The sequence below is a fragment of the Sebastes umbrosus genome, chromosome 22, assembly GCF_015220745.1.
Source record: "Sebastes umbrosus isolate fSebUmb1 chromosome 22, fSebUmb1.pri, whole genome shotgun sequence".
Lineage (NCBI taxonomy): Eukaryota > Metazoa > Chordata > Actinopteri > Perciformes > Sebastidae > Sebastes > Sebastes umbrosus.
This window is the reverse complement of record NC_051290.1, coordinates 4735623-4761223: the sequence shown is the minus strand read 5'-3', so window position 1 is coordinate 4761223 and position 25601 is coordinate 4735623. Positions and strand designations below refer to the sequence as shown.

General features: G+C 36.4%; 3 protein-coding genes across 5 annotated transcripts; all 3 read left to right on the top strand.

Moving 5' to 3' along the window:
• Positions 1–1459, top strand: LOC119481625 (C-C motif chemokine 3-like). Its single transcript, XM_037758732.1, has 3 exons — positions 1–176; positions 253–364; positions 1107–1459. Exons 1-3 carry the CDS (start codon positions 107–109, stop codon positions 1198–1200), a joined length of 276 nt encoding a protein of 91 aa, XP_037614660.1. The 5' UTR covers positions 1–106; the 3' UTR covers positions 1201–1459.
• Positions 1460–2891: 1432 nt separating this feature from the next.
• LOC119482023 (basic proline-rich protein-like) lies at positions 2892–4417 on the top strand. Of its 2 annotated transcripts, none has more exons than XM_037759382.1 (4): positions 2892–2986; positions 3097–3213; positions 3376–4112; positions 4304–4417. In XM_037759382.1, the coding sequence occupies exons 2-4, from the start codon at positions 3121–3123 to the stop codon at positions 4389–4391; spliced, it is 918 nt and encodes a 305-aa protein (XP_037615310.1). In that variant the 5' UTR covers positions 2892–2986; positions 3097–3120; the 3' UTR covers positions 4392–4417. The 2 variants fall into 2 exon arrangements, with proteins under 2 accessions (XP_037615310.1, XP_037615309.1); XM_037759381.1 differs by having other exon boundaries at positions 2898–2986; positions 3359–4112.
• Positions 4418–10466: 6049 nt separating this feature from the next.
• senp3b (SUMO specific peptidase 3b) lies at positions 10467–24656 on the top strand. Of its 2 annotated transcripts, none has more exons than XM_037757998.1 (12): positions 10467–10690; positions 14741–14866; positions 15608–16348; positions 16958–17071; positions 17214–17325; positions 17478–17625; positions 19474–19521; positions 20307–20384; positions 21587–21724; positions 22031–22114; positions 22284–22334; positions 23116–24656. In XM_037757998.1, the coding sequence occupies exons 2-12, from the start codon at positions 14779–14781 to the stop codon at positions 23224–23226; spliced, it is 1713 nt and encodes a 570-aa protein (XP_037613926.1). In that variant the 5' UTR covers positions 10467–10690; positions 14741–14778; the 3' UTR covers positions 23227–24656. The 2 variants fall into 2 exon arrangements, with proteins under 2 accessions (XP_037613926.1, XP_037613925.1); XM_037757997.1 differs by having other exon boundaries at positions 10467–10835.
• Positions 24657–25601: the final 945 nt, after the last annotated feature.

Below are 25601 nucleotides of genomic sequence, written 5' to 3'. Positions count from 1 at the left end.
CGTGACATCGCACCAGCTTTTGTTTAGAAGCCCTTTGCTGCAGATAAAGAGCAGTTGTGGTATTAATCTCCAACATCACATCCATCCATCCATCCATCCATCCATCATGAGGACCAGCCACATCCTCCTGCTGTGCATCCTGGGATATACTCTGCTCGCCACGGTGCTCTGCATTAGTAAGATAACCTTAGATTCGATCATTCAAACATCATATCTGTGTTACTGATAATACATGACTTTATTTTTCTTCAGATGGAATCGGTCCTGACGACTGCTGCTTCGAACATTACACGAGAACAGTGGACAAAAGACTCATCCGCTCGTATATCGTGACTGATCGCCGATGCCCCAAGACTGCAGTCGTGTAAGTTTACTTCCTATTATATTTGTATAATTCAACGACCTTTAATAAGCATAATTAATATTAATCAGTGTGACTAATACTTTGTAAAATGAATTACAATTCATGTACATTTCATTCTCATTTGCTCTCTTGTTAGACATACAGTATATTGCATACATTTTATATATATATATATGTATATATATATTTATTTATATATATACATATATATATAAATTAATTTCTCATAATAAATCATAATTTTGGTCCCCCTTTCCTACTTTCTATTTGATTTCTTCTGTTATTTTTGTATATATTGTCCACCATTAAAATTATATTGACATTTATTTATTTATTTATCTATTTTTCTTTCAGTCTGGTTACACAAAAGTCTTGTCACATATATAAATATATATTTATATATATATATATATTTATATATATATTTATAATAAATCATAATTTTGATACATTTTTATTTTTCTCTATATTGTCCACCATTAAAATTATTTATTTATTTATTTTTCAGTCCGGTAACAAAAAAGTCTCGTCACATATAAATATATATGTATATATACATATATATTTACATATACTGTATGTATGCATATATATATTTATATATATCTTTTTATAATTAATTTCTGATAATAAATCATAATTTGGTCCCCCTTTCCTACTTTCTATTCGATTACTTCTGTTATTTTTGTCTATATTGTCCACCATTTATTTATTTATTTATTTATTTATTCATCTTTTTCAGTCTGTTAACGAAAAGGTCTCGTCGCATCTGCGTGGATCCGAATCGCTCCTGGGTTAAGAGCATCATGGGAATGGTGGACAAGAGGACCTTTTGAACCGGCTGCCTGCTTGTCTTTTTTCTTTCAAGTTACTGCGGCTTTTGTTGCTTCATCAGATGGCATACTATGAAAATGCATGTTGCAATGTGGTCATGATTTTGGTATTAATGTGTAAATCTGTTGTAAGTAATTCAAGATTTTGCCTCCAAATGGAGTCATTTTGAGCTTGCTTTGGCACCAACTTATCCAGTGTTTCTGTTATTTCTTTTGGATGCTTTGTCACATCATACGAATACAGTGAATAGTGTGAACGCTTTGCCTCGTCTCTTCTCTTCTGTTTTTTGGTCTAAATAAAAAGCAGCGGTGAGTTTACAGGTGGTACAACAATAAGAACAGGAGAGAAATACCAAAGAAAAGACTAAGAAATCAAGGTGACATGATACATATCAAACCAAACAAACAAAACATAACAAAACCAAAAAAAGACAGGATGAAATAATAGTCTTAATAATTCTAATAACATCTTAAATAAATTAAAAATAAAAAGATAACAATCATAAAAATAATTATATTAATATTTCTGAAAAAATAATATATATATATATAAAAATATAAATAAATAATATATATAAATATAAATAAATGATATATATATATCATTTATTTATATATACATATAATATATATACATTATAAATATATATAAATAAATAATATATATATAAATAAATAATATATATAATGTATTTATATATTTATATATATAATTAATTTATATATATAATTAATTTATATATTTATTTATTTATATATATTTATTTATTTATATATATATAATATGAATATATATATAATATAAATATATAATATAAATTAGAAAACTGCCTACCCCAGCTAGGCATTGTACGTGTTGGCTAATATAGCTTCACAGTAATAACTGTTTATAATGTAATACAAGTTAAAATTAATTAATTAATACAAATTAGCATTTCATTCTTTTGGTTTGCACTTTGGGCCTTGCTTCTATAGAGCCCCGTCCGAAGAGATGTATGCATTTCTTTAAAGCTAACTTGTGTGCATAATAATTTATTTGTTATAATTTGTGCTGGTAAGATACGCTTCCTGTGGGCACACGATTATAATTTGTACACACAACATAATGCATTCATTTTATATTAAAATATATATATATATAATCTTTTGGGACGTTGGGGGCTCCTTATACTTCAAATTATATGCACTAATAAACATAATAATTAAATTAAATTATTATAATTTGTAGTACTAGTAGTGTTAGAAATTATAGCAGCAGTAGTAATAGCAGCACTGTAATAGCTGTCGTAGGAATAATGGTAGTATTAGTACTGATAGTAGCAGTAGCAGGTAAAATTAGTATTACAGTACCAGTAGTATATTAAGCAAACTAATTGGTGTGAGAATGCAGTACAGTATCCGCCCATGCTCAACATAAGTCTGTACGCAACAGGAAATGTTTTCTATTTCCCTGTTTTGTGCCATATGTATGATAAAAACATATTACTATAAAGTAAATCATAAGAACAGAATCATACAGCAGATGTTCTGTATGTTTGGTTCATCAAATAAAACCAAGCAAAACCCACAACCACACAAACAAAGATTAATCTATTATAAAATCTTTAATATATATATAAAAAAAAAAGGTGAGTGTTGCACTGCGCAGGCGGAAGCACTGTGTGGTTTTTAAGTGCTAACTGAGTGAAACGTATCGCAGATTCAAACATGGGGTGGACTGTCCAGGTCTTTGTGGCTCTCCTGAACATTGTATGGATTATCTTCTTTTTAACACCCGAACCGTTCTCAGGTAAGCTGTGACACAAATTATGATTATCATCAGCAGTAGTAAAAAGTAATTGCGTCGTGGTATTTGAGGTCGTTGCCTCAATCAATCCTGAGGTTTGTGTTGATTTACAGTGTTCGTACAGAGAAGAAGCACTAATGAGGAGGATCAGTATTCAGAGTTTTGTATTGAGCTTCCACCGGTCAAAATCCCCTCCAATAAAACCAACAACACCAAAACAACATCGCAAGGTAAGGATTTACCTGTGCTGCAGATATGCAGAACGTGGTTAAATAAAGTATTAGTTAGAATTTTATACATTCAGCTGGTATTTTGGATTGATTTATATTTGCATGTTTTATTACTCTAAGTCATAGTTTTTCATGACAAACCCAGGTAGTCCTCCTGAACAGGAACCGACGACTCCTGGTATTCCTCCTGAACAGGAAGCGACGACTCCGGGTAGTCCTCCTGAACAGGAAGCGACGACTCCGGGTAGTCCTCTTGAACAGGAAGCGGCGACTCCGGGTATTCCTCCTGAACTGGAAGCGACGACTCCGGGTAGTCCTCCTGAACAGGAAGCGACGACTCCGGGTAGTCCTCTTGAACAGGGAGCGGCGACTCCGGGTAATCCTCCTGAACAGGAACTTACAACTCCGGGTAGTCCTCCTGAACAGGAACCGACGACTCCGGGTAATCCTCCTGAACAGGAAGTGACGACTCCAGGTATTCCTCCTGAACTGGAAGCGACGACTCCGGGTAGTCCTCCTGAACTGGGACCGAAGACTCCGGGTAGTCCTTCTGAACTGGGACCGACGACTCCAGGTAGTCCTCCTGTACAGGAAGCGACGACTCCGGGTAGTCCTCCTGAACAGGAAGCGACGACTCCGGGTAGTCCTCCTGAACTGGGACCGAAGACTCCGGGTAGTCCTCCTGAACTGGGACCGACGACTCCAGGTAGTCCTCCTGAACTAGGACCGACGACTCCAGGTAGTCCTCCTGAACTGGGACTGGCCTCCAGAGACGACACTTCAGCCTTTAAGTTGAATGTTTCCAAATGCTGCTTTAAATTTTTCCACATGAGACTACGTCTAAAAAACATAAAGGGATACAGAAAATTACACCCCAAGTGCCCTATTCAAGGCATTATGTAAGTAAAAGCTAATAAAAATGTATTTTATTAGCACAACTGGCATGATACATTCCAAAAACTCGTATTATATTGTATATAAATAAATACAAGCCCAAATGTAAAACATGTCATTATAATGTATTGTAACAGCAATGGATATGACTAACATACATTAATACAAACGCCTTCATGTTATTTTCTCTCGACAGATTCGTTACAACCAATGGCCACGAGATCTGTGTTAATCCACATGATGAATGGGTTAAGAAACTTGTGAGAGCCATTGATGAAAAATGAAAAAAAAAAAAGACTACTGAATGGAGGCAGGTTCTGACATTTTATGGTTTGGGATTATTGAAAATATTGTTCTGTTGCGGATTTTAAAAAATTTGATTGTAGTGTTTTACGTATCAAAAATAGCATCAAAGTTAGTCACAACTATAGTGTAGAAGAAAAACGAACAAACAGTATAGGTCAGAAAATATACACATATATTTTGCTTATTTTTTTAGTTATTTAATCAATTGTTTTGTTGCTCACATATGTGTTTCTTTTTCCTTTTCTTTCAGATATTTGGGGCGGAGATTGACTTCATTCAGTTTGAGCTAAAGGTGCTTCGGCCAGTACGTTATTTCATTGTAAGAGAAGCTCCAAAATTTGAATACTGCTGCATTAGTGTGCCTGAGGCTTTGCTAATTCTAATGTGAATATGTGATCAAGTGGTGTCAGATCAGATGTAAATAAAGACAAAATGTTGTATTTGTACCTTCAGGTATTATATATATAATAGTATATATATATATATAATAAGATATCATCTGCATAGAGGCTTACTTTATGTTGAAGGTTTGTGGTGGGAATTCCTTTAATGTTATTGTTGTGCTGTATAGCTGCATAAACTGGCTCATGTACGACGGAGTATTAGGGCCACATTGAGGGAAAAAAAATAAATCTGAGATTTCGAGAATAAAGTCATATGTTTGCAAGAAAAAAAGTTGTAATATTACGAGAATGAAGTCATAATTATTATAAAGTAGTAATTTTACATGTTATGAGGAAATAGAGCAGCATGTGTGAAAATGAGGAGTGTGGAGCATCTTGTGAAGTTAAACTTTAGTTTAGGTTTCACAAATTACTAAATACTTCATCTTTTGGCTCATCAGCACCACATCATCATCAGTATCAGGACCTTGAAAAGATTGTGCAAGAAACTGTGTTTATTCTGAAGAAAGAACCACACAGACCTGATGGAAATTAACTCTTTTGTGGAGGAAGAAATTAGCTTTTTTCTAGTAAAGTTATGACTTTATTCTCGTAATATTACGACTTTTTTTTGCATAAAGTTATGACTTTATTCTCGTAATATTACTACTTTTTTTATGAAATAGTATGACTTTATTCTCATTAAATTACGACTTTTTTCCTCGTAATATTATGACTTTATTCTCGAAATCTCCGATTTTTTTCCTCCTCAATGTGGCCCTAATACTCCGTCGTACAGATGATATATAAACAGATAAACATAAATATTTTTTGTTTGTTGCCAAGGAATGTGTTGTTGCTCTATCACTCACCGAACATACTGTTTTTTGCGTTACACAAAGATTATTATTACATCAATATTCTACACAGACTCATTCACTTTTTTTAAGCAGCTGTTTATCAAATAAAAAAAATTATATTTTTATGATGTCGGTCATATTATTTTCTAAATTACTGCATTTTTAGCAAGAAAATAGCAAAACATCACCTGTCAGTTTGTCACAATATTCTACCCTGTGCTGCTACATTAAAAACTCTGGCTTTAGTTCAGTGTCATTGTGATTATGCTGCCACCTTCTGGTAGAGCAGTTCTCCACAACTCATGAAAAAATAAGCTTAAATAAGCCAATCAGGGTTTTATCCAATTTACCTCCATGTACATATTTAGACCTGGTACATTTTCAAAATCTCAATTTTCTTACAGTGGGAAAAAATTTACTCAAGTTAGTAAGTCTCACTTAGAAAATTGTAAAGAATACAGCTCTCGTTCTATATACAGCAAGCATTCTTATAAAGTCCCAATGTTATATGTCTGTATATTTATGTGCGTTTTTTATGTGCTTATGTGTGGTGAAGCATGTGTACAGAGCATGTGTGTATGGGTATGGGTATACACTGTATATATATGTATATGTATGTATTCATCTGTTTGTGTACATCTGTTTGTGTACCCATTTATATATATATATTTGTTTTTATCACCTTGTACTTACATTTTACCACTTTAATATATATATATATATTTTTTTATTTATATATTGTTTTTATGTATATTTTTTTTTTGCATTCTCGTAATATCATGACTTTTTTTCTCGTAAAGTTATGACTTTATTCTCGTAATATTACGATTTTTTTTTTCGGAAACATATGACTTTATTCATGTAATATAAGAACTTTTCTTTCTCGTAATATTACAACTTTTTTCTTGCAAAGTTATGACTTTATTCCCGTACTATTACGACTTTTTTTCTCATAAAGTTATGACTTTATTCTCGTAATGTTATGACTTTTTTCTCGTAATATTACGACTTCTTTTCTCGTAAAGTTCTGACTTTATTCCGTAATATTACGACTGTTTTTTCTCGAAAAGTTATGACTTTATTCCGTAACATTACGACTGTTTTTTCTCGTAAAGTTATGACTTTTTCTCGTAATATTACGACTTCTTTTCTCATAAAGTTATGACTTTATCCTCGGAATATTACGACTATTTTTTCTCGTAAAATTATGACTTTATTCCGTAATATTACGACTGTTTTATCTCATAAAGTTATGACTTTATTCCGTAATATTACGACTATTTTTTCTCGTAAAATTATGACTTTATTCCGTAATATTACGACTGTTTTATCTCATAAAGTTATGACTTTATTCCGTAATATTACGACTGTTTTATCTCATAAAGTTATGACTTTATTCCGTAATATTACGACTGTTTTTTCTCGTAAAGTTATGACTTTATTCCGTAATATTACGACTGTTTTTTCTCATAAAGTTATGACTTTATCCTCGTAATATTATGACTGTTTTTTTCTCGTGATGTTATGACTTTTTTCTTGTAATGTTACGACTTCTTTTCTCATAAAGTTATGACTTTGTCTCGTAATATTAGGACTTTTTTTCTCGAAAATTATTATTTTATTCTCATATTATTACGACTTTTTTTTTTGTAATGTTACGACTTTTTTCTCGGAAAATTATGACTTTTCTTCTTGTAAAGTTATGACTTTTTTCTCGTAATGTTACGACTTTTTTTCTCGTAATGTTACGACTTTTTTCTCATTAAATTATGACTTTTCTTCTCTTAAAGTTATGACTTTATTCTTGTATTATTCCGACTTTTCTTCTCTTAAAGTTATGACTTTATCCTCGCAATATTACGACTTTTTTTCTAATAAAGTTATGACTTTATTCCGTAATATTACGACTGTTTTATCTCATAAAGTTATGACTTTATTCCGTAATATTACAACTTCTTTTCTCATAAAGTTATGACTTTATTCTGTAATATTACGAGTTTTATCTCATAAAGTTATGACTTTATTCTCGTAATATTACGACTTTTTCTCTGGTAAAGTTATGACTTTATTCTCGTAATATTACGACTTCTTTTCTCATAAAGTTATGACTTTATTCTCGTAATATTACGAGTTTTATCTCATAAAGTTATGACTTTATTCTCGTAATATTACGACTTTTTCTCTGGTAAAGTTATGACTTTATTCTCGTAATATTACGACTTCTTTTCTCATAAAGTTATGACTTTATCCTCGTAATATTACGAGTTTTATCTCATAAAGTTATGACTTTATTCTCGTAATATTACGACTTTTTCTCTGGTAAAGTTATGACTTTATTCTCGTAATATTACGACTTCTTTTCTCATAAAGTTATGACTTTATCCTCGTAATATTACGAGTTTTATCTCATAAAGTTATGACTTTATTCTCGTAATATTACGACTTTTTCTCTGGTAAAGTTATGACTTTATTCTCGTAATATTACGACTTCTTTTCTCATAAAGTTATGACTTTATCCTCGTAATATTACGAGTTTTATCTCATAAAGTTATGACTTTATTCTTGTAATATTACGACTTTTTCTCTGGTAAAGTTATGACTTTATTCTCGTAATATTACGACTTCTTTTCTCATAAAGTTATGACTTTATCCTCGTAATATTACGAGTTTTATCTCATAAAGTTATGACTTTATTCTCGTAATATTACGACTTTTTCTCTGGTAAAGTTATGACTTTATTCTCGTAATATTACGACTTCTTTTCTCATAAAGTTATGACTTTATCCTCGGAATATTACGACTGTTTTATCTCATAAAGTTATGACTTTATTCCGTAATATTACGACTGTTTTTTCTCGTTAAGTTATGACTTTATCCTCGTAATATTACGACTATTTTCCTCGTAAAGTTATGACTTTATTCCGTAATATTACGACTGTTTTTTCTCGTAAAGTTATGACTTTATCCTCGTAATATTACGACTGTTTTATCTCATCAAGTTATGACTTTATTCCGTAATATTACGACTGTTTTTTCTAATAAAGTTATGACTTTATTCTCGTAATATTACGACTGTGTTTCTTCTCATAAAGTTATGACTTTATTCTCGTAATATAACGACTGTGTTTTTTCTAATAAAGTTATGACTTTATTCTCGTAATATAACGACTGTGTTTCTTCTCGTAAAGTTATGACTTTATCCTCGTAATATTACGACTATTTTTCTTGTAAAGTTATGACTTTATCCTCGTAATATTACGACTGTTTTTTCTCGTAAAGTTATGACTTTTTTCTCGTAATATTATGACTGTTTTATCTCATAAAGTTATGACTTTATCCTCGGAATATTACGACTATTTTTTCTCGTAAAATTATGACTTTATTCTCGTAATATTATGACTGTTTTATCTCATAAAGTTATGACTTTATTCCGTAATATTATGACTGTTTTATCTCATAAAGTTATGACTTTATCCTCGTAATATTACGACTGTTTTTTCTCGTAAAGTTATGACTTTTTTCTCGTAATATTATGACTGTTTTATCTCATAAAGTTATGACTTTATTCCGTAATATTATGACTGTTTTATCTCATAAAATTATGACTTTATTCCGTAATATTACGACTGTTTTTTCTCGTTAAGTTATGACTTTATCCTCGTAATATTACGACTATTTTTCTCGTAAAGTTATGACTTTATTCTCGTAATATTACGATTCTTTTTTCTCCTAAAGTTATGACTTTATTCTCGTAATATTACGACTATTTTTCTCATAAAGTTATGACTTTATCCTCGTAATATTACGACTGTTTTTCTCATAAAGTTATGACTTTATAACCGTACTATTACGACTGTTTTTTCTCGTAAAGTTATGACTTCATTCTCGTAATATTACGACTGTTTTTCTCATAAAGTTATGACTTTATTACCGTACTATTACGACTGTTTTTTCTCGTAAAGTTATGACTTCATTCTCGTAATATTACGACTGTTTTTCTCATAAAGTTATGACTTTATTACCGTACTATTACGACTGTTTTTTCTCGTTAAGTTATGACTTTATTCTCGTAATATTACGACTCTTTTATCTCATAAAGTTATGACTTTATTCTCGTAATATTACGACTGTTTTTCTCATAAAGTTATGACTTTATTCTCGTAATATTACGACTATTTTTCTCATAAAGTTATGACTTTATTACCGTACTATTACGACTGTTTTTCTCATAAAGTTATGACTTTATTCTCGTAATATTACGACTATTTTTCTCATAAAGTTATGACTTTATTACCGTACTATTACGACTGTTTTTTCTCATAAAGTTATGACTTTATTCTCGTAATATTACGACTATTTTTCTCATAAAGTTATGACTTTATTACCGTACTATTACGACTGTTTTTTCTCGTAAAGTTATGACTTCATTCTCGTAATATTACGACTGTTTTTCTCATAAAGTTATGACTTTATTCTCGTAATATTACGACTATTTTTCTCATAAAGTTATGACTTTATTACCGTACTATTACGACTGTTTTTCTCATAAAGTTATGACTTTATTCTCGTAATATTACGACTATTTTTCTCATAAAGTTATGACTTTATTACCGTACTATTACGACTGTTTTTCTCATAAAGTTATGACTTTATTCTCGTAATATTACGACTATTTTTCTCATAAAGTTATGACTTTATTACCGTACTATTACGACTGTTTTTTCTCGTAAAGTTATGACTTCATTCTCGTAATATTACGACTTAGGCTACCCATTAAAAACACCCATGTGTGTCGTCATCACTACTCGACTCCCTGTAGTTGACATGAGAGAAGAATCCTGCAGTGCTCCGGCTGCTCGTCGCATCTCTCCTCTCCTCTCCTCTCGTGTCCTCACAGACCCTTTTTTACAATTTTCCAGTTGAAATAGTCTCTCCCCGTCGATGCACATCATTAACGCCAAACCCACAGCTTCTCTATCGAGCATCAGTTTGTCTTTATCTGTGAACCGGAAGACCTTAGAGGAGGAATCTCAGGTGACATCTGAGCACACCTGACTGCCTCTCCATTGAATGAGGTTAAACACACATATAGCATCTGTTTTCATGCTATAACCACTAAAGCTACACATTCAGACGGGAAACAACTGGACACACATTCACATAAATCTGCAGGCTAACGGTAAGCATACACTTAAACCACCTAACTATACATATATATATATAAATACAGAGTTTTATTATTATTAATATCTAAGCTAGCTAGCTAACAACATGGCTAACCAGCTAGCATGTTAGCACAAGCTACACTTCAATTATTCAACATTATTACTACAAATAACATATTATTACTATCTCTACGTGGGCTTTAGCCATCCATAGTTACTCACAATTAGTAATCTTGCACTTAATTGTATTTATTTGTGGTTTTAAGAGGTGACACTGTGACGCTTGATGCTAGTTAGCTTAGCTTAGCTAGCATTGGTGAGGACTATTTCCTGCAGCTGTTCTCATCATATTCCTCATCTCTGCTGCACATTACACATGCATGCATTAAAATCATGCACTCATTATTAAATAGCACATTGATTTAGTTGCTCTTGCACCCAGGCTAACTAAGCATGCTAACATCTCATATCCGCTCCACAGACCAGGTGCACATGGCTCCTCTACCTGTGGAAGGACAGGAGCTCAAAATGCACCTTAAAGGGAGATTTGTCAAGGATTTAATACTCTTATCAACATGGGAGTGGGCAAATATGCTGCTTTATGCAAATATATGTATATATTTATTATTGTAATTAATTAACAACACAAAACAATGACAGATATTGTCCAGAAACCCTCATAGGTACTGCATTTAGCATAAAACAATATGCTCCAATCATAACATGGCAAACTGCAGACCAACAGGCAACAACAGCTGTCAGTGTGTCAGTGTGCTGACTTGACTATGACTTGCCCCAAACTGCATGTGATTATCATAAAGTGGGCATGTCTGTAAAGGGGAGAATCGTGGGTACCCATAGAACCCATTTACATTCACATATCTGGAGGTCAGAGGTCAAGGGACCCCTTTGAAAATGGCCATGCCAGTTTTTCCTCGCCAAAATTTAGTGTATGACAAGGTTAGGTTTTCTAGTTTCATATGATACCAGTATCTTCACTCTAGTTTTAAAACCTAAAAATCATCCCAAGTTGCGTTAATGCGTAAAAAAAATTAGTGGCGTTAAAACAAATTTGCGTTAATGCGTTATTATTGCGTTAACTTCTTACAGCCCTAATTTAAACCCGGTATTTCTGCACAGTTGCAGATAAAGATCAGGCTCTACTAATATTATTAGTATTCTAAACAGCACTGTCATTGTAAGGCATGAGTCGTGCTTTTGAGGAGGTGCATCTTGCAAAAGGGACTTTCATGACTTCAATTCATATTTGTAATACACTTGTGCCTATCTACTTTTCTCTTCTTCTTCGCTGGGCATACTTTAACTCCAGATGTCACGGTACCAATAAAAAAACAATAAATCCCATTTAATTCAACATGCACTCCTTTTATTAAAACATTTGAACATTACAAAAAACAGAGGCATTTGTAGCCTTTAAGTAAGTAAGTAAGTAAACTGGAGAATAATCTTTATATGATTTTGCTTTATTTCTGTCATTAGCTAGCAAAGACCAGAAGGCTTCAATTCCCATGGTTTGGTGAATTAACGCATATTAATGGAAGGTCATAGGTCAATATTACTGCCTGTAATGGTAAAGTGATGCCATTGAAATGTTAGTTGTGCCATTTGCAGCACTCTCATTATAAGGCTTGCTTTGAGGAGGTGGTTTGTATACCGACTGTGGAGCTCAGTGGGTATAGTAAGATTACCCGATAATCAGCATATTGCAAAAGGGACTTTCATGATCTCATTCATTCATTCATGGTTTATTTAATAGGGACCAATACAATGTACATAGACAACTTAAAAACAGCTATCTGATGCCAGTATCATAGTGCTTATAGCGGATGCTAATGTGCAACACCTGTTCCTAGAAGGGCTTTTGTGAAAATAAGAGATTAAAACAGGAAAAATAAATAAATACAATAAAGCACACATTTAAAAACATTACATGTAAAAACTAAACATGAAGGTTTGTCGCTGAATTAAACAGGATTTGGTTGCTCTCTTAAAGGTGGTAAAGTTTGCAGCAGATTTCAAGTGATCAGGTAGCGAGTTCCAAGACTTCGCTCCTTTCACAGAAAAAGCTGTCTGAGCAAAAGATGTTCTGCAGAATTGAACTTTACACTCTCACAGTTGTTATTCGGCCCACTTCAATTCATATTTTTAACACACTTGTGCCACTCTACTTTTCTCTTCTTCTTCTTCGCTGGGCATACGTTAACTCCAGAGCCAGGCTACTGGCTGGCACAGTCTTGTACATTACATTTGAGGATGCTGGATAACAGGTCAAATATTAGGGGTTCACATTTTCCCTAAGGTTTGCATAGGGAGGCGGAACATTTGGGATGCTGAGGTCAAAGATGGTGCAAAAACATAACAGTGTCGAGGCGTCTTTTCCCACTCCATCACCCATACCATAAATGAATGCAGCTTGGATAGTGGTTTATAAGATGGCAGCTTATTTTAAATGATTTTCACTTGACCTTTTGTTTAATTATATCTTGTTTGATTAGGGATGTGATGACAATTTAAAGGTCTTATTGATAACATTTTATGTAGACCAAAATAGGGCTGCATGATTCAATCATATGATTGTCCATCGCAAATTAATCGCACATTTTTATATCTGTTCTAAATGTACCTTACAGGGAGATTTTTCAAGTATTTAATCCTCTTATCAACATGGGAGTGGGCAAATATGCTGCTTTATGCATTTGTATTTATATATTTATTATTGTAAATCAATTAACGACACAAAACAATGAGAAATATTGTCCAGAAACCCTCACAGGTACTGCATTTAGCATAACAAATATGCTCAAATCATAACATGGCAAACTGCAGCCCAACAGGCAACAATAGCTGTCAGCGTGTCAGTGTGCTGACTTGACTATGACTTGCCTCAAAACTGCATGTGATTATCATAAAGTGGGCACGTCTGAATGCTCTAGGTCACTAGTTTGTGGCTGTAAAGTTTCATGAGACTGTGATTATCCTAGAGGTCACCACAGGTCATTTTTATACAGTCAGGTCAATGAAATGGCTCCTATGGTGACTAACATCATCACACATGAATACAGTTGGGCTCATTGGATCCACAAGAGTCTCAGCTTTACAGTGATACCCAATTTATGTAAACTATATGTAAAACTGCATGTGATTATCATAAAGTGGGCATGTCTGTAAAGGGGAGACTCGTGGGTACCCATAGAACCCATTTTCATTCACATATCTAGAGGTCAGAGGTCAAGGGACCCCTTTGAAAATGGACATGCCATATTTTCCTCGCCAAAATTTAGTGCAAGTTTGGAGCGTTATTTAGCCTCCTTCATGACAAGCTAGTATGAGATGGGTTGGTACCGATGGATTCCTTAGGTTTTTCTAGTTTTAAAACTGAGCGTGCTGCAACCTCTGAAAGATCGATTGCCTTAAAAAAATAGTGGCTTTATTTTGAATGTGTATAAATAATTTAAAGAATGTTGGCGGGTCCAAAATTAATGTTTTGTTTATCTCTGTGGAAGATAGCTGACGTCTGTTTCCCACTTCTAACAAGGCTTGTGAGCTGATAGTAAAAAGACGTTGGTATCACGTGGTATCTCTGGGTCGTCAGTTAGTGGGTAAAAAAACAGATAAATGTTTGAGATTGACCGTAAGTGCCTGGCAATGTTTTGTTGTGAAGTAAATGCAATGGAACGGGGGAGTGAGAATGCGACATCTAGTGGCTGAATGTTATCAATAGCACCTTTAATGGGGTGATGCACATCATGGAGAAGAAATATGGCTCAACAGAATCTTATAAATGTGGAACAGCTGTGTTCAAACTGTTCTCTCACTCCAAGATAACTAGCAAGCTGCATTTCTATAGAAAGTAGTTATACACTCCACTGTACACTGTATGTGTGTGTGTTGTTTGTAGGTGACGAGCTGGCGCAGGTCGTGGGTTGTCCGTGGATAATGCGAGACAGTGGCGGTAGCCTGGCCCAGAACCGCTGGCAGGGAGACCTCGGTCTGACCGCTGTGGGGCAAGACGACACAGGAGGAGGTAGGCATTTTGTACTTCTTTATTTTACTACATTATGATGTGTTCAAGGTCAGTAAAAATTAGTATTAAATTATAACGCGATGTGCTCAAATGTAATCTTGTAAAATGTAGTTTTTGGTGAGAAACTTGAATAAATCCAGATGTTTTCACAGAAATATAAAATAGATAATAGAGAGGGAATTCTGACCTGTTGAACTTCCTAACACTAGCTCTAAGCAGCTTATAATACATAATTAAAACTGATGCCAAGATTTTTTTAATCAAAGCAAATATTTAAATAAAATATTATTTCCTCTCATTTGAATTGTGTTTTTATGCAAATAACCACAATAGATGACCGTAACAAACTATAAGGACAACATTTAGAGTTTTTGACGGTTGAAATGTAGCACAACATGTAAGTGAAAACAGCGCTCTGTTTATTTAAAAGTGAAATTGCAATAAAAATATGTTGTTAAAATCTATGAATACTCAATATTGATCAAAATATTATAATTTTGGCCATAATCGTGCAGCCCAAGGCTCATTCTAAGCTAATGAAAACGCAACGAATCCTAGTTTCAGGTGATTTATACACTAATGAAACATTGTTATGAATATTATATTCCATTTCTGATAATAGATCCCCCTAAATCCTAAACACTGGCTCTTTTATAATGAAAACCTGAAGGCTTTTGGGTCATAATGGCAACTGTTTGAACACCGCTGACATAGTGAATCACTGCTCATGTTTGTGTGCAGGTGGGATTCCTGGAGACCACCTCATAGTCCCAGCGTCGGGCCACAGTGTACCCAGCCCCATGCACCTCAGGCTGGGGCAGAAAGAGAAGGTGTGGACGGGCGAGTATGTTGAAGAAGAGGAGGACGTGGAGGATGAGGAGGATGGGATGGGTAGGATGAAGGCTATAGGTGATGAGGAAGAAGAAAACAATCTGGATGGGGAAGACGAGGTAGAGTTTGAGGGCAAGGGTTGGGATAACAACGAGGAGGAGGAGGAAGAAGAAGAAGAAGACGACGAGGAGGATGAGGAGGAAGAAGATGGAGACGAGGCGGAGGTGGAGTGGGAGATCCCAGACTTTCCCTCCCAGTCCACGCAGCACCCTCATTCACAACAACACCAACATCACGGACCACAGCAGCAGGCAAATGAAGGCGGTGACGTCCCCGTAGAGGATGGTGTGTCCCAGGCCGAAGCAGGGGACTTGTTCAGGTCCCACTTCAGCAGGTTCAGGGCTCAGAGGAGGCTCTGGCGCTGGCAGCGTCTGCGATCCCACAGAGGCCTTGGATTCCGGCTCACCAAGCACTGGAAGAGCTGGCGCCAGCGGGCGCAGTGGGTGTGCTCCCAAGGGTACCGGTACAGCCGCAGAGGGCAAAGGCACGATCTGAACGGCAAGCAGAAGAGGATAAAAAGGTACCAGCGATCACCATACGTCGATGGAGAGGATGACAGCAACGATGAGAGGTTCACACAGTCTGAGAGAGGTACTGACATACTATTATATACTATTTTACTGTTTATTTCTATATTTTTGTATTGTTTCTCTATACTTACTTACTTCCCTATGCTGACTCAGCCATGCTTTAATGCTACACTGGTTACAGAAGATGAGCCGAACAGTGGGTTGGTGGTCAGTAGGGATGTAACCGTGAGAAATCTTTCCCACCAGTTAATAAACTTGTGACAACACCAGTGTTACCGATTACATCGGACATTTTACAAGAAAAGATGACGGTCAATATGTGTAGAGCGCTTACTTTGATCTTTACCGTCGGGTGGCGGTGTGTCTGGCCTCTCTGGTCCAGCTTTTGGTGCGGGGCCGCAACTCACAACTTACAACAATTGCCTCTTTCTTTTGTATTAATCAAATGACCACGAAAAAACAGTTCACTGTGCATTCTACTCCTATTTCTATGGTTACACCTTTCTACCATTACACATCCTTTTACCTTCACCAGATTGCTTTTAGATAGATAGATAGTAACTTTATTGATACCGAGGGAAATTCAAGAGGTGGAATTTTTTTGTGGAATTAATTGAAAACTACTGACAAAGTCTAAGAAACCTGTAATTTCTTTCCCTTTCTGTGGCAGATAAACTGATAAACGGCTGCTCTCCAGACAAGCAGGAGGACCGAGGGAGGCGGGAAGTGGAGCTGAAACCAGTGGAGCTGGCCCTTACTGAGGAACACATGAGCTGTGTGACAGGTGTGGATCAGACACTATTAGCTCACGTTCGCCGTCGGTCAGACACATTTTAAAACAGCTTTTGGACAAAACAGGATTTTAGGAATGCTTGCTGTGAAGATGACGGTTAAATTATAATATCTCCTGGCTTTCTTGTGTCAAGGCATTCTTGAGGAGTCTCTACAGCAGTACGGCAGTTTGATTCCCATCCACGTGGACGACATCGTGGAGAAGCTTCAGGACATCTTCAGTGAGAGCTTCTCACAGCCACACAGGTCAGACACCCTTCTTCTCTGTGTGTGTGGTCATGTAGTGTTATAACAGGCAGAGGAGTTGGTAGTAAGGGTGGGCGGTGACACTATGTAGGTAAATGAATCAAGTATATCATTTACTAACGCTTCCATGTGTGTGATCTGTTCTTCATTAGGAAAGCAGTGGTCCAACACCTAATACAATCCTTCCAGCGTTCGTCGGGATCGGCCCTGGCCAAAACATTCAGAGTCAACTACAAACGCCACGTCCTGACCATGGATGACCTGGGCACTCTGTACGGACAGAACTGGCTCAACGACCAGGTAGGACAGGACACACTCTTAACACTGTTATGCTTTGTAAAATAATACAAAAGCATGTGCATAGAATGAATGTGCTGCCACCCGATCTTCAGGTGTGTTAAAAATATGTCTTATGCTGCGTTCACACCAAACGCAAAGCAAAATTTTGCTTCACTTTACTCGCTGGGATTATTTGTGTTTCGCATAACTCGAGCTAGAGGCGTCGGAGAGGAGGAGGTGCTTACCTCCATGTAGATACCAACAACGTTTCAACAGCCATGGCTGAAATAACCACTATTTCTGCTTTGTACATGTTGTGGAAGTCCCAGATACATCGGTGGTTGGTAGTATTGACTATAGCAGTGGTTCCCAAAGTGGGGGGCGCGCCCCCTAGGAGGGGCGCAGTGGAACTACAGGGGGGGGCGCGGCTTCATCACCAACCCACACACACACAGGCACACACCGGTAAAACAATATAAAATAAAATTATAACAAATACAATTGTAAACAAGTTGTAAAGATAGGGCAATAAATCATATGGTTGCACCTAAGAAATAGAAATAAAATTAAAATAAATCAAGCAGAACCGCACTGTGTTCCAACCACGCCCCCCAGAGCAGCTCATGTTACAGACCAACCAGTGGCAAAACCAGAGAGAGACACGCACAGCGACACCGAGAGAGCGAGAAAGACACAGAGCGACACAGAAAGAGAAAGAGAAAAAGATAATAGATAGGAAGAAAGCGATGTACCAAGATGGACATATTTGTGACTGGTATAAAGCGCAAATCAGACGGCAAGTCTGTTGCAGCTGTAGCAGGCGACGCGACCACCACAACAACGGCACAAAAAAAGGTAAAAGCAAGAAAATATAACGAGGCATATCTGTCCCTGGGCTTTACAAGCACTATAGTCGGCCAAGAAGAGAGACCCCAGTGTGTTGTGTGACTTAAAATACTGGCGTCAGACAGTATGAAGCCCACTAAATTGAAACCCACCACCCCGATCATGTGAACAAGCACCTTGAGTTTTTCAAAAAGAAATTGGAAAACTGTCATGCCCAGCAGAGTCACTTTGTAAAAGCTGCATCTGTCCCTGTGAAAGCACAACTCGCTTCCTACAAAGTAGCCTACAGAGTCGCCCAATGCAGAAAGGCTCACACAAAAGCGGAGGAGTTAATTTACAAAATATATATATTTTAAACCTTTATTTATTCAGGGGGAGGTTCACTGAGAGCAATTAATACTATATATAGATTAGTATATATATATATATATATATATAGAGTATAAATAGAATGTAACGCAATTAATATGCCTGAAAGCACTACTTGAAAGCAATCTGAAGTCCAATCTTTTTGGAAATTGATTTTATTATTGCTATTTTTTTAAACTTGTAAACTGTGAAGTGGAAAAGTGAAGTGATATGTACTTATTTTAAAAAGAAAAACAAATATTTTATAGAGTTTATATATTATAATGCAATTAATTCAAAACAAAGAAGGTGTGACCCATTTGGGGTGGGTGGGGTCGGGTGCGGTGGGGGGGCTTACAATGTTCCTATATCATCAAAGGGGGAACCACTGCATTATAGCAAGGTACACGTCACTACAGCCATATGAGCCCAAAATAAACAGCTTGTGCTGTGTTTAAATGCAATAAACAGATCAAAATGATGCCGAATTAACTACATCATGTCACTATTTGTAAAAAAAAAAAAAAAGTCTGAATTCATGCTTTGTCGGGTCTGTCCGCAAGACGACAAGCAAACAACTTTTAAAATGCTTGTTTTCTGAATGGAAAGTTTGTTTATTTCAAGATGTTTCCTTACATGTGGCATCTTCCTTTTTGTTGTTTCTGTTTTATTCAGATCATGAACATGTATGGTGACCTGGTCATGGACTCTGTGCCAGAGAAGGTAAGGAAATAATAACTGTAAAGTAACAGTAATATAATGTCTTCTGTGTCTCTGAAGGGGCTTTCCAAAAGTAAAGAAACAGCTCTAATGATGCCATCACAGATATCTCAGCTTGGTCTTGAGACGTCAAATTCAAAAAGGACCAGTGTGTAGTATTTAGGGGGATTTATTGGCAGAAATATAATATAATATTAACAATATAGTGTATAATCAACTGAAAATATAATTCCTGAAGAGTAGATGGATATGAATGAAAATTCTGGTCCTCCGACATCATTGATATTATATATGAGTTAGGGCTGTGTCTTGGCAAGAATCTGGCGGGATTACCATTCAATATATTGCGATTTAAAAATATATATATTATGAAAACTGTGTCATAGTATAAACTAAAGAACACACCACTGTATGCATAAAATCTGAGTAAAAACAGTTAACTTTATTGTGTAATAAGACCAGTGGGATCTGAATTTACATGCATCTCAGTCCCTGTAACATCCAACATCGTAGCTCTACTTTAAGAGGACACATACACTGAGAGGGAGCATGTGTCTTTACAAATAAAATAAAGTATTGACTGAGTTAATCTTTGCATTTAAACTATTAATTAAAAATCAATAGTGTTTTGAAGAATCCATACAGTATCACAAAACATAACATCGCGATACTAAATGGACAGTTAAATGACGACAATGCTTACAACCCATTTGTGTTTTGTTTTGAGAAAGGCTTTATTGAGCTATATTGAAACCCTAATTCTTACTCGTCTCTGTTCTCTTCCTCAGGTTCACTTTTTCAACAGCTTCTTTTATGATAAGCTAAGGACAAAAGGCTATGATGGAGTCAAACGGTGGACGAAAAATGTAAGTGTTGTTATGGAGGATTTCCTTCAAGTTAAGGTTGTGCTAGGCAATTGTGCTTTTTTTTACATAAATATATGGTCATCTGGTCATACAAATCACAAAGTAGGGCTGCAAGCCTAAGAGTGTTTCGTCCCAGTTAAGTCTGTGTGTTATCAGTTGGTAGTTTTGATCCCTTTTTGTCTTTATAATTACTGTGTAATTGCTTGAGTCTTGCTCAAAGCGCCTCGTTCACACAACCGAGACAGAAGGATGGCCGTGGGGTTGTCATTCAGATTAAGCCGGCAGTCGATACTTCATACACACAGCAGGAGAAACCCAGCTTGACAAAAAATGGTTCCTGTTTACAAAGACTTCTCTCTTTGAGTGTTGCTTTCTCAGACCGGTTCTCTCTTTGTGATGCGTTCAGTCAGGAAAACTCATTCAGAAGTGACTGTGATCTGTGAGTTATCACAAGTGGCCACTCAAGATGCATGCGGACACGCATTGTAATGCAAGGTGTGACCCAGACGTACTTAAAGCTGGTCCGCTTGTGATTGGATCACTCAGGACGCATGTTAATGCCGGGTCTGAACAGAGCCACACCCGGCATTAGAATCTACATGGGTCTAGAGAGTGACGACTTGTGATTGGATTTCGAGTCTCCTCTCTATATGCAAATAAACACGTAAATCAGTTCTGTCTGCAAACACCAAATGTGTTGTGTAATCAATCAGAGGCGGCTCTTTCCCTCTCCTCTACCCTCGCCATTTCCTGCTGCTTTTGTTTGTGGAGCCTCTAAACTCCAAAAAAACGTTGAAGCAAATGTTCAATTCACCATCTAATATCGTAAAAGTGTCAATATTCAAAACCTACACGGTTGATTTCTCGCCTCAAACATTCTCAGAAGTGAATTTAGTGATGAAATAGCTACGAAAAATGTAAAAAGAACAAGCTGTTTTTGGCTGCTGTAACAGTAGCCTGTAGTGGTCCAGTGCTTACATTGTGGGATACAGTAGGCGAGTTAGACTGGTCCCATGCATACTATAGATTTTGCTTTTGTTCGCATACTACATGCTTTTTTTGGCCAAATCAGTACGTACTACTAGTGAAATATGAGGTTTCAGATACAGCCACGGTCTTTCAAGTGGTCTGGATTGAGTTTATCGAACATACCGAAGCTGTATTTACATCTGTTATATCTCCTTTAACTTCCTTCCTATCAGGTTGACATCTTTCAGAAGGATCTGCTGTTGATCCCCATCCACCTGGAGGTCCACTGGTCACTGGTCAGCGTTGACATTCCTCGTCGAGCCATCACTTACTTTGACTCTCAGAGGACTCTCAACAGACGCTGCCCAAAGGTAGTACTGGAACAGCAACACCAAGTCCCTACACTAGTAGATTAAAGCCATTAGAGACCCTCAGTGAATTCATCTTTTACCGACCAGACCACTATATAATGTTTCCAACACCATATTATAAAATAGTACATTTGAGTGGTCTTCAATCTAAACGGTGTGTTAATTGTCATTATTTCTAATCATAGAGGGTTCTCGTATTTTGATGTTATGAAAGTGTTTTTTTATCATGAAAAATGTAGTGTTTCTTTGCTTTTCTCTCTGTAGTCTTTTCATTGACTCTTTTATTGTTGTTGTTGTTGTTTCCAGCACATTTTTAAGTATCTGCAAGCGGAGGCCATCAAAAAAGACCAACAAGACTTTTTGACGGGATGGAAAGGCTTTTTCAAAATGGTGAGACGCTTTCGTTTGTTTGGATTTAGTTCTCTGACTTTGACGCATCATCGTTTCACACGGTGGGCTGCTGCTGCTGCTGACAGCCAGTCATACATTACTATGGCTTTGTTGTGCATTTCAACAACTGCACCGTGTATTGATAATGAATGCGGGTTGTTTGTTGCAGAATGTGGGTCGTCAAAACAACGACAGCGACTGCGGGGCTTTTGTGCTACAGGTGAGTTTCTCATATCGTAGTCCATGTGTTCGCCTTACTTTCTAATTTATAAGGGACATGTAATGTTTTATACTTCTGGTGAATATAATCCAATCAATCTTATTTCCATTTTGTATAAACAGTTCCCTTTACACCTTATTTTGAAAACCAGACGTGTCTACTTCCTCTAACTTCTCCAAGTCCGTCTCTAGCTCTCCCGTCAGCTGCGTTCACTTTATACATCCATGGTCAGCTCCATCGGGGCCGTTTGAATGCATTTAACATAAATGTCAGTATCTGGGTGCTCTACAGTTGTAGCGTCGATCCATTTGACCACGGAGATGAGAGCGACGGCCGGCTTGACCGCACGTTACCGCATAAAGTTTCCTGTCCATGACAGAGTTAGCATGCAGCTTTAGCCGTGATGTCTAGCTCTGCTTTTCCTGTCAATGTGTGAAACCCAACGTGTTTCCATCCTTTACTGGATGTGTAGTGTTTAACATGTTGGATTTAACATGTGAGGGTGCAGGTCGTATCCACGTGGACTTTCCGCCGTTTTCTACTTTTTCGTTTTGGCTCGCTGCGGTTTGTTTTGGTTGGCGGATATGGAACAGATATGACATCACGTTACTCAGACTACAACAATAAAAGCGGTAACTTCCTTCTACCTCCGCATAGACTCAAATGAACCAAATATATTGATTCTAGTATTAAAAAATGTATTTCAAAATCCACTTTGTCAGACTCTGTTGTTCCTGCAGGCCAATAACTTGTTTTTTTTACTCCCTCCACCGTCCTGCAGTACTGCAAGTGTCTGGCGCTAGGGCAGCCATTCATCTTTGGCCAACAGGATATGCCCCGGCTGAGGAGGCAAATGTACAAAGAACTCTGTCACTGCAAGCTCACCCTGTGACCCCCCCCCAAGCCCACCATCTCCACCTGCTCCCACCTTTAACCCTAACAAGATGGAGGGACACTGATACGACAAGAAGAGGCCAAGGGGAGCAAACGACTGACTGGAGAAAAAAAAAAAAAAAGAGAAACTTTTCAAAAACTTTTTCTGCCAACATCCAGAGAAATGACTTCTTCTATCGTAGGTGATGTCATTGTTTCACTTTTTGTCTCTCTTTGCTTCCCCTCTCTCTCTCTCTTTCTCTCTCCACCCTTTTTGAAAATTTAATTTCCATGTCACGGTTATTCCTTTGTGGTTGACAGAGGCCAAGACTAGCTTCCGTTTTTGGGAATGTGCTAATCTTCCATCCTATCGTAGTCCACCTTTTTTTTTTTTTTTTTTTTTTTTTTTCAGTCTGAATGGGAGCATGAAGATATCTTACAGATGAAGGGTCGGACCACAGTTAGTCCAACCTCACTACTATTTTTCACGTTAGATGCCTGAACAGTAAGTGCAGAGGCAGCGTGGGTGGACGGCAGAATGATCTGAACCAGTCTGTGTAAGCTTGTGGTTAAATAGTACTAGTGGATGTACATGCCTTCCATCCATCCAGTCCATTCAAAGGTTGAAACTCTCTCAGCAAGAACATGAACTACACACTTCCCCCATGCTACAGTCGACAGTTCTTTCTCTCTAGTCAGCACATAATGTTTGCCACTGTGGTGCGACGTGACATTTCCAATGTATATTTGTTCAACAGTTTCCTACAAGACGTGTAGATGAATCTAAAGTGACAGTGGAACTTAATGTGCTGCCATATTGACGTCAGAAAACGCTTCCAGAGTGTGAAGAGCCATTCTAGTGCTTGTTTTTTTTGTTTTTGTTTAGGGAAATCAGAATCCATGAAACACACCACACATTGACCCCTCTGCCTCCCATCACTTGCCCCCTCCCCCCCAAATAGTACACCTTCACGTGGGAGACTGGATCCGTGCATCACCGCCCAAAAACAAGCCAGAACATGACACATTGGCCCAAAGAAAAGGGGGTTATCTTTACATCGCATTTATCTTTTTTCTGTGTTTTATCTCGTCAGTAAATGTGTTGATATGCTTATTGCTTTAAAACAAACGGTGTTAAAAAGGAGGACTAACTAATAACGTGTTATTTTTTCGAAGTACAAAAAGAGATCCTCTGGTTAGTATTTCTTTGAAAGATTGAGAGCCATTTTTTGGTGAGGACCACAACAGCTACAGATCCAGTACGTTCACAGTGGAGTTACAGCACCCTCCTCTTCTTTTTATAACGAAAGACAAATTTGTTGATAGCTGTGTGTTTGTTTTTTTTTCGTTTTTTTTTCCAAACAGGACTTGATGCAACAGAGTTGACAGTTTTATATATCTTCTACAATGCATTATGGTTGCTGAAAATAAAAAATATGCGGCAAACAAGGGATTGTGCTTTTATTTTTTTAAATGCTGCTGGATGCTGACGTGATTTACCTGAGTTCAAAGTACATTTACTCAAGTACTGTACTCACTTCTCATACTTTACTTGGGAATTTCCATTTCATGCAACGTAACACTTCTACTCCACGTCATTCATATAAACACATTTCAGGAAATCTATTCGCAGAAATGAAATATAATATTAATAATTGTTTTCTTTTGTGAATAATCACCTGAAAATTATTCGTTTATCTGCATACAGAGCTGAAGCCTCTTCACAGGGCTGGTGTTGTGTCAAATAATGTTTCCCCGTCCACTCGATTTGACTGTTACCAGGCCAATAAATATGTGTTATCAGCTGCTATAAGCACCATAGAGGTGAGTCATTAGAGGCCTACTACGTTGTAAAGTGAAACTTACAAAGCAACAAAGTCTAACATGTTGTAAAACTGAATGAAACTGTTAAGGTTTCGGCAACAAAACTACAACTTCTTTATATTTAGGTAACCAAAAAAAAATGTTTTAGGCAACAAAACTACAACTTGGCTTCAGTATTTTTTTCTGGGAATTTAAGGGTTGTTTACTTTGATCAGATAGTTCCTGATTTAACCGCCTTTTTTTATTTTGGAAAAGTTCTTGCTATGGACTAAGGGTATTTTTTTTTCTAAGGTTCAACACAATATACCAGAGAGAATTTTCGAATCAATCTCATTGTCATTGTCGCAAAGTTTTACATTCATAAATGCAAATTTGCAACCTCAGTTTAATGTTTTCAAGAAAGAAATGGAACTATATATTAAGACAATGTATTCTGCAAAAAAACAAAAAGGCTCCCATTTTAATTAAATTAAATGAATTGTTTGTTTTTATTTATTTATCCCTTCATTTCCTTTATATGTATTTTTTTTTTACCCATGTATCAGTTTAATTGATCTTTGTATTGTTCTC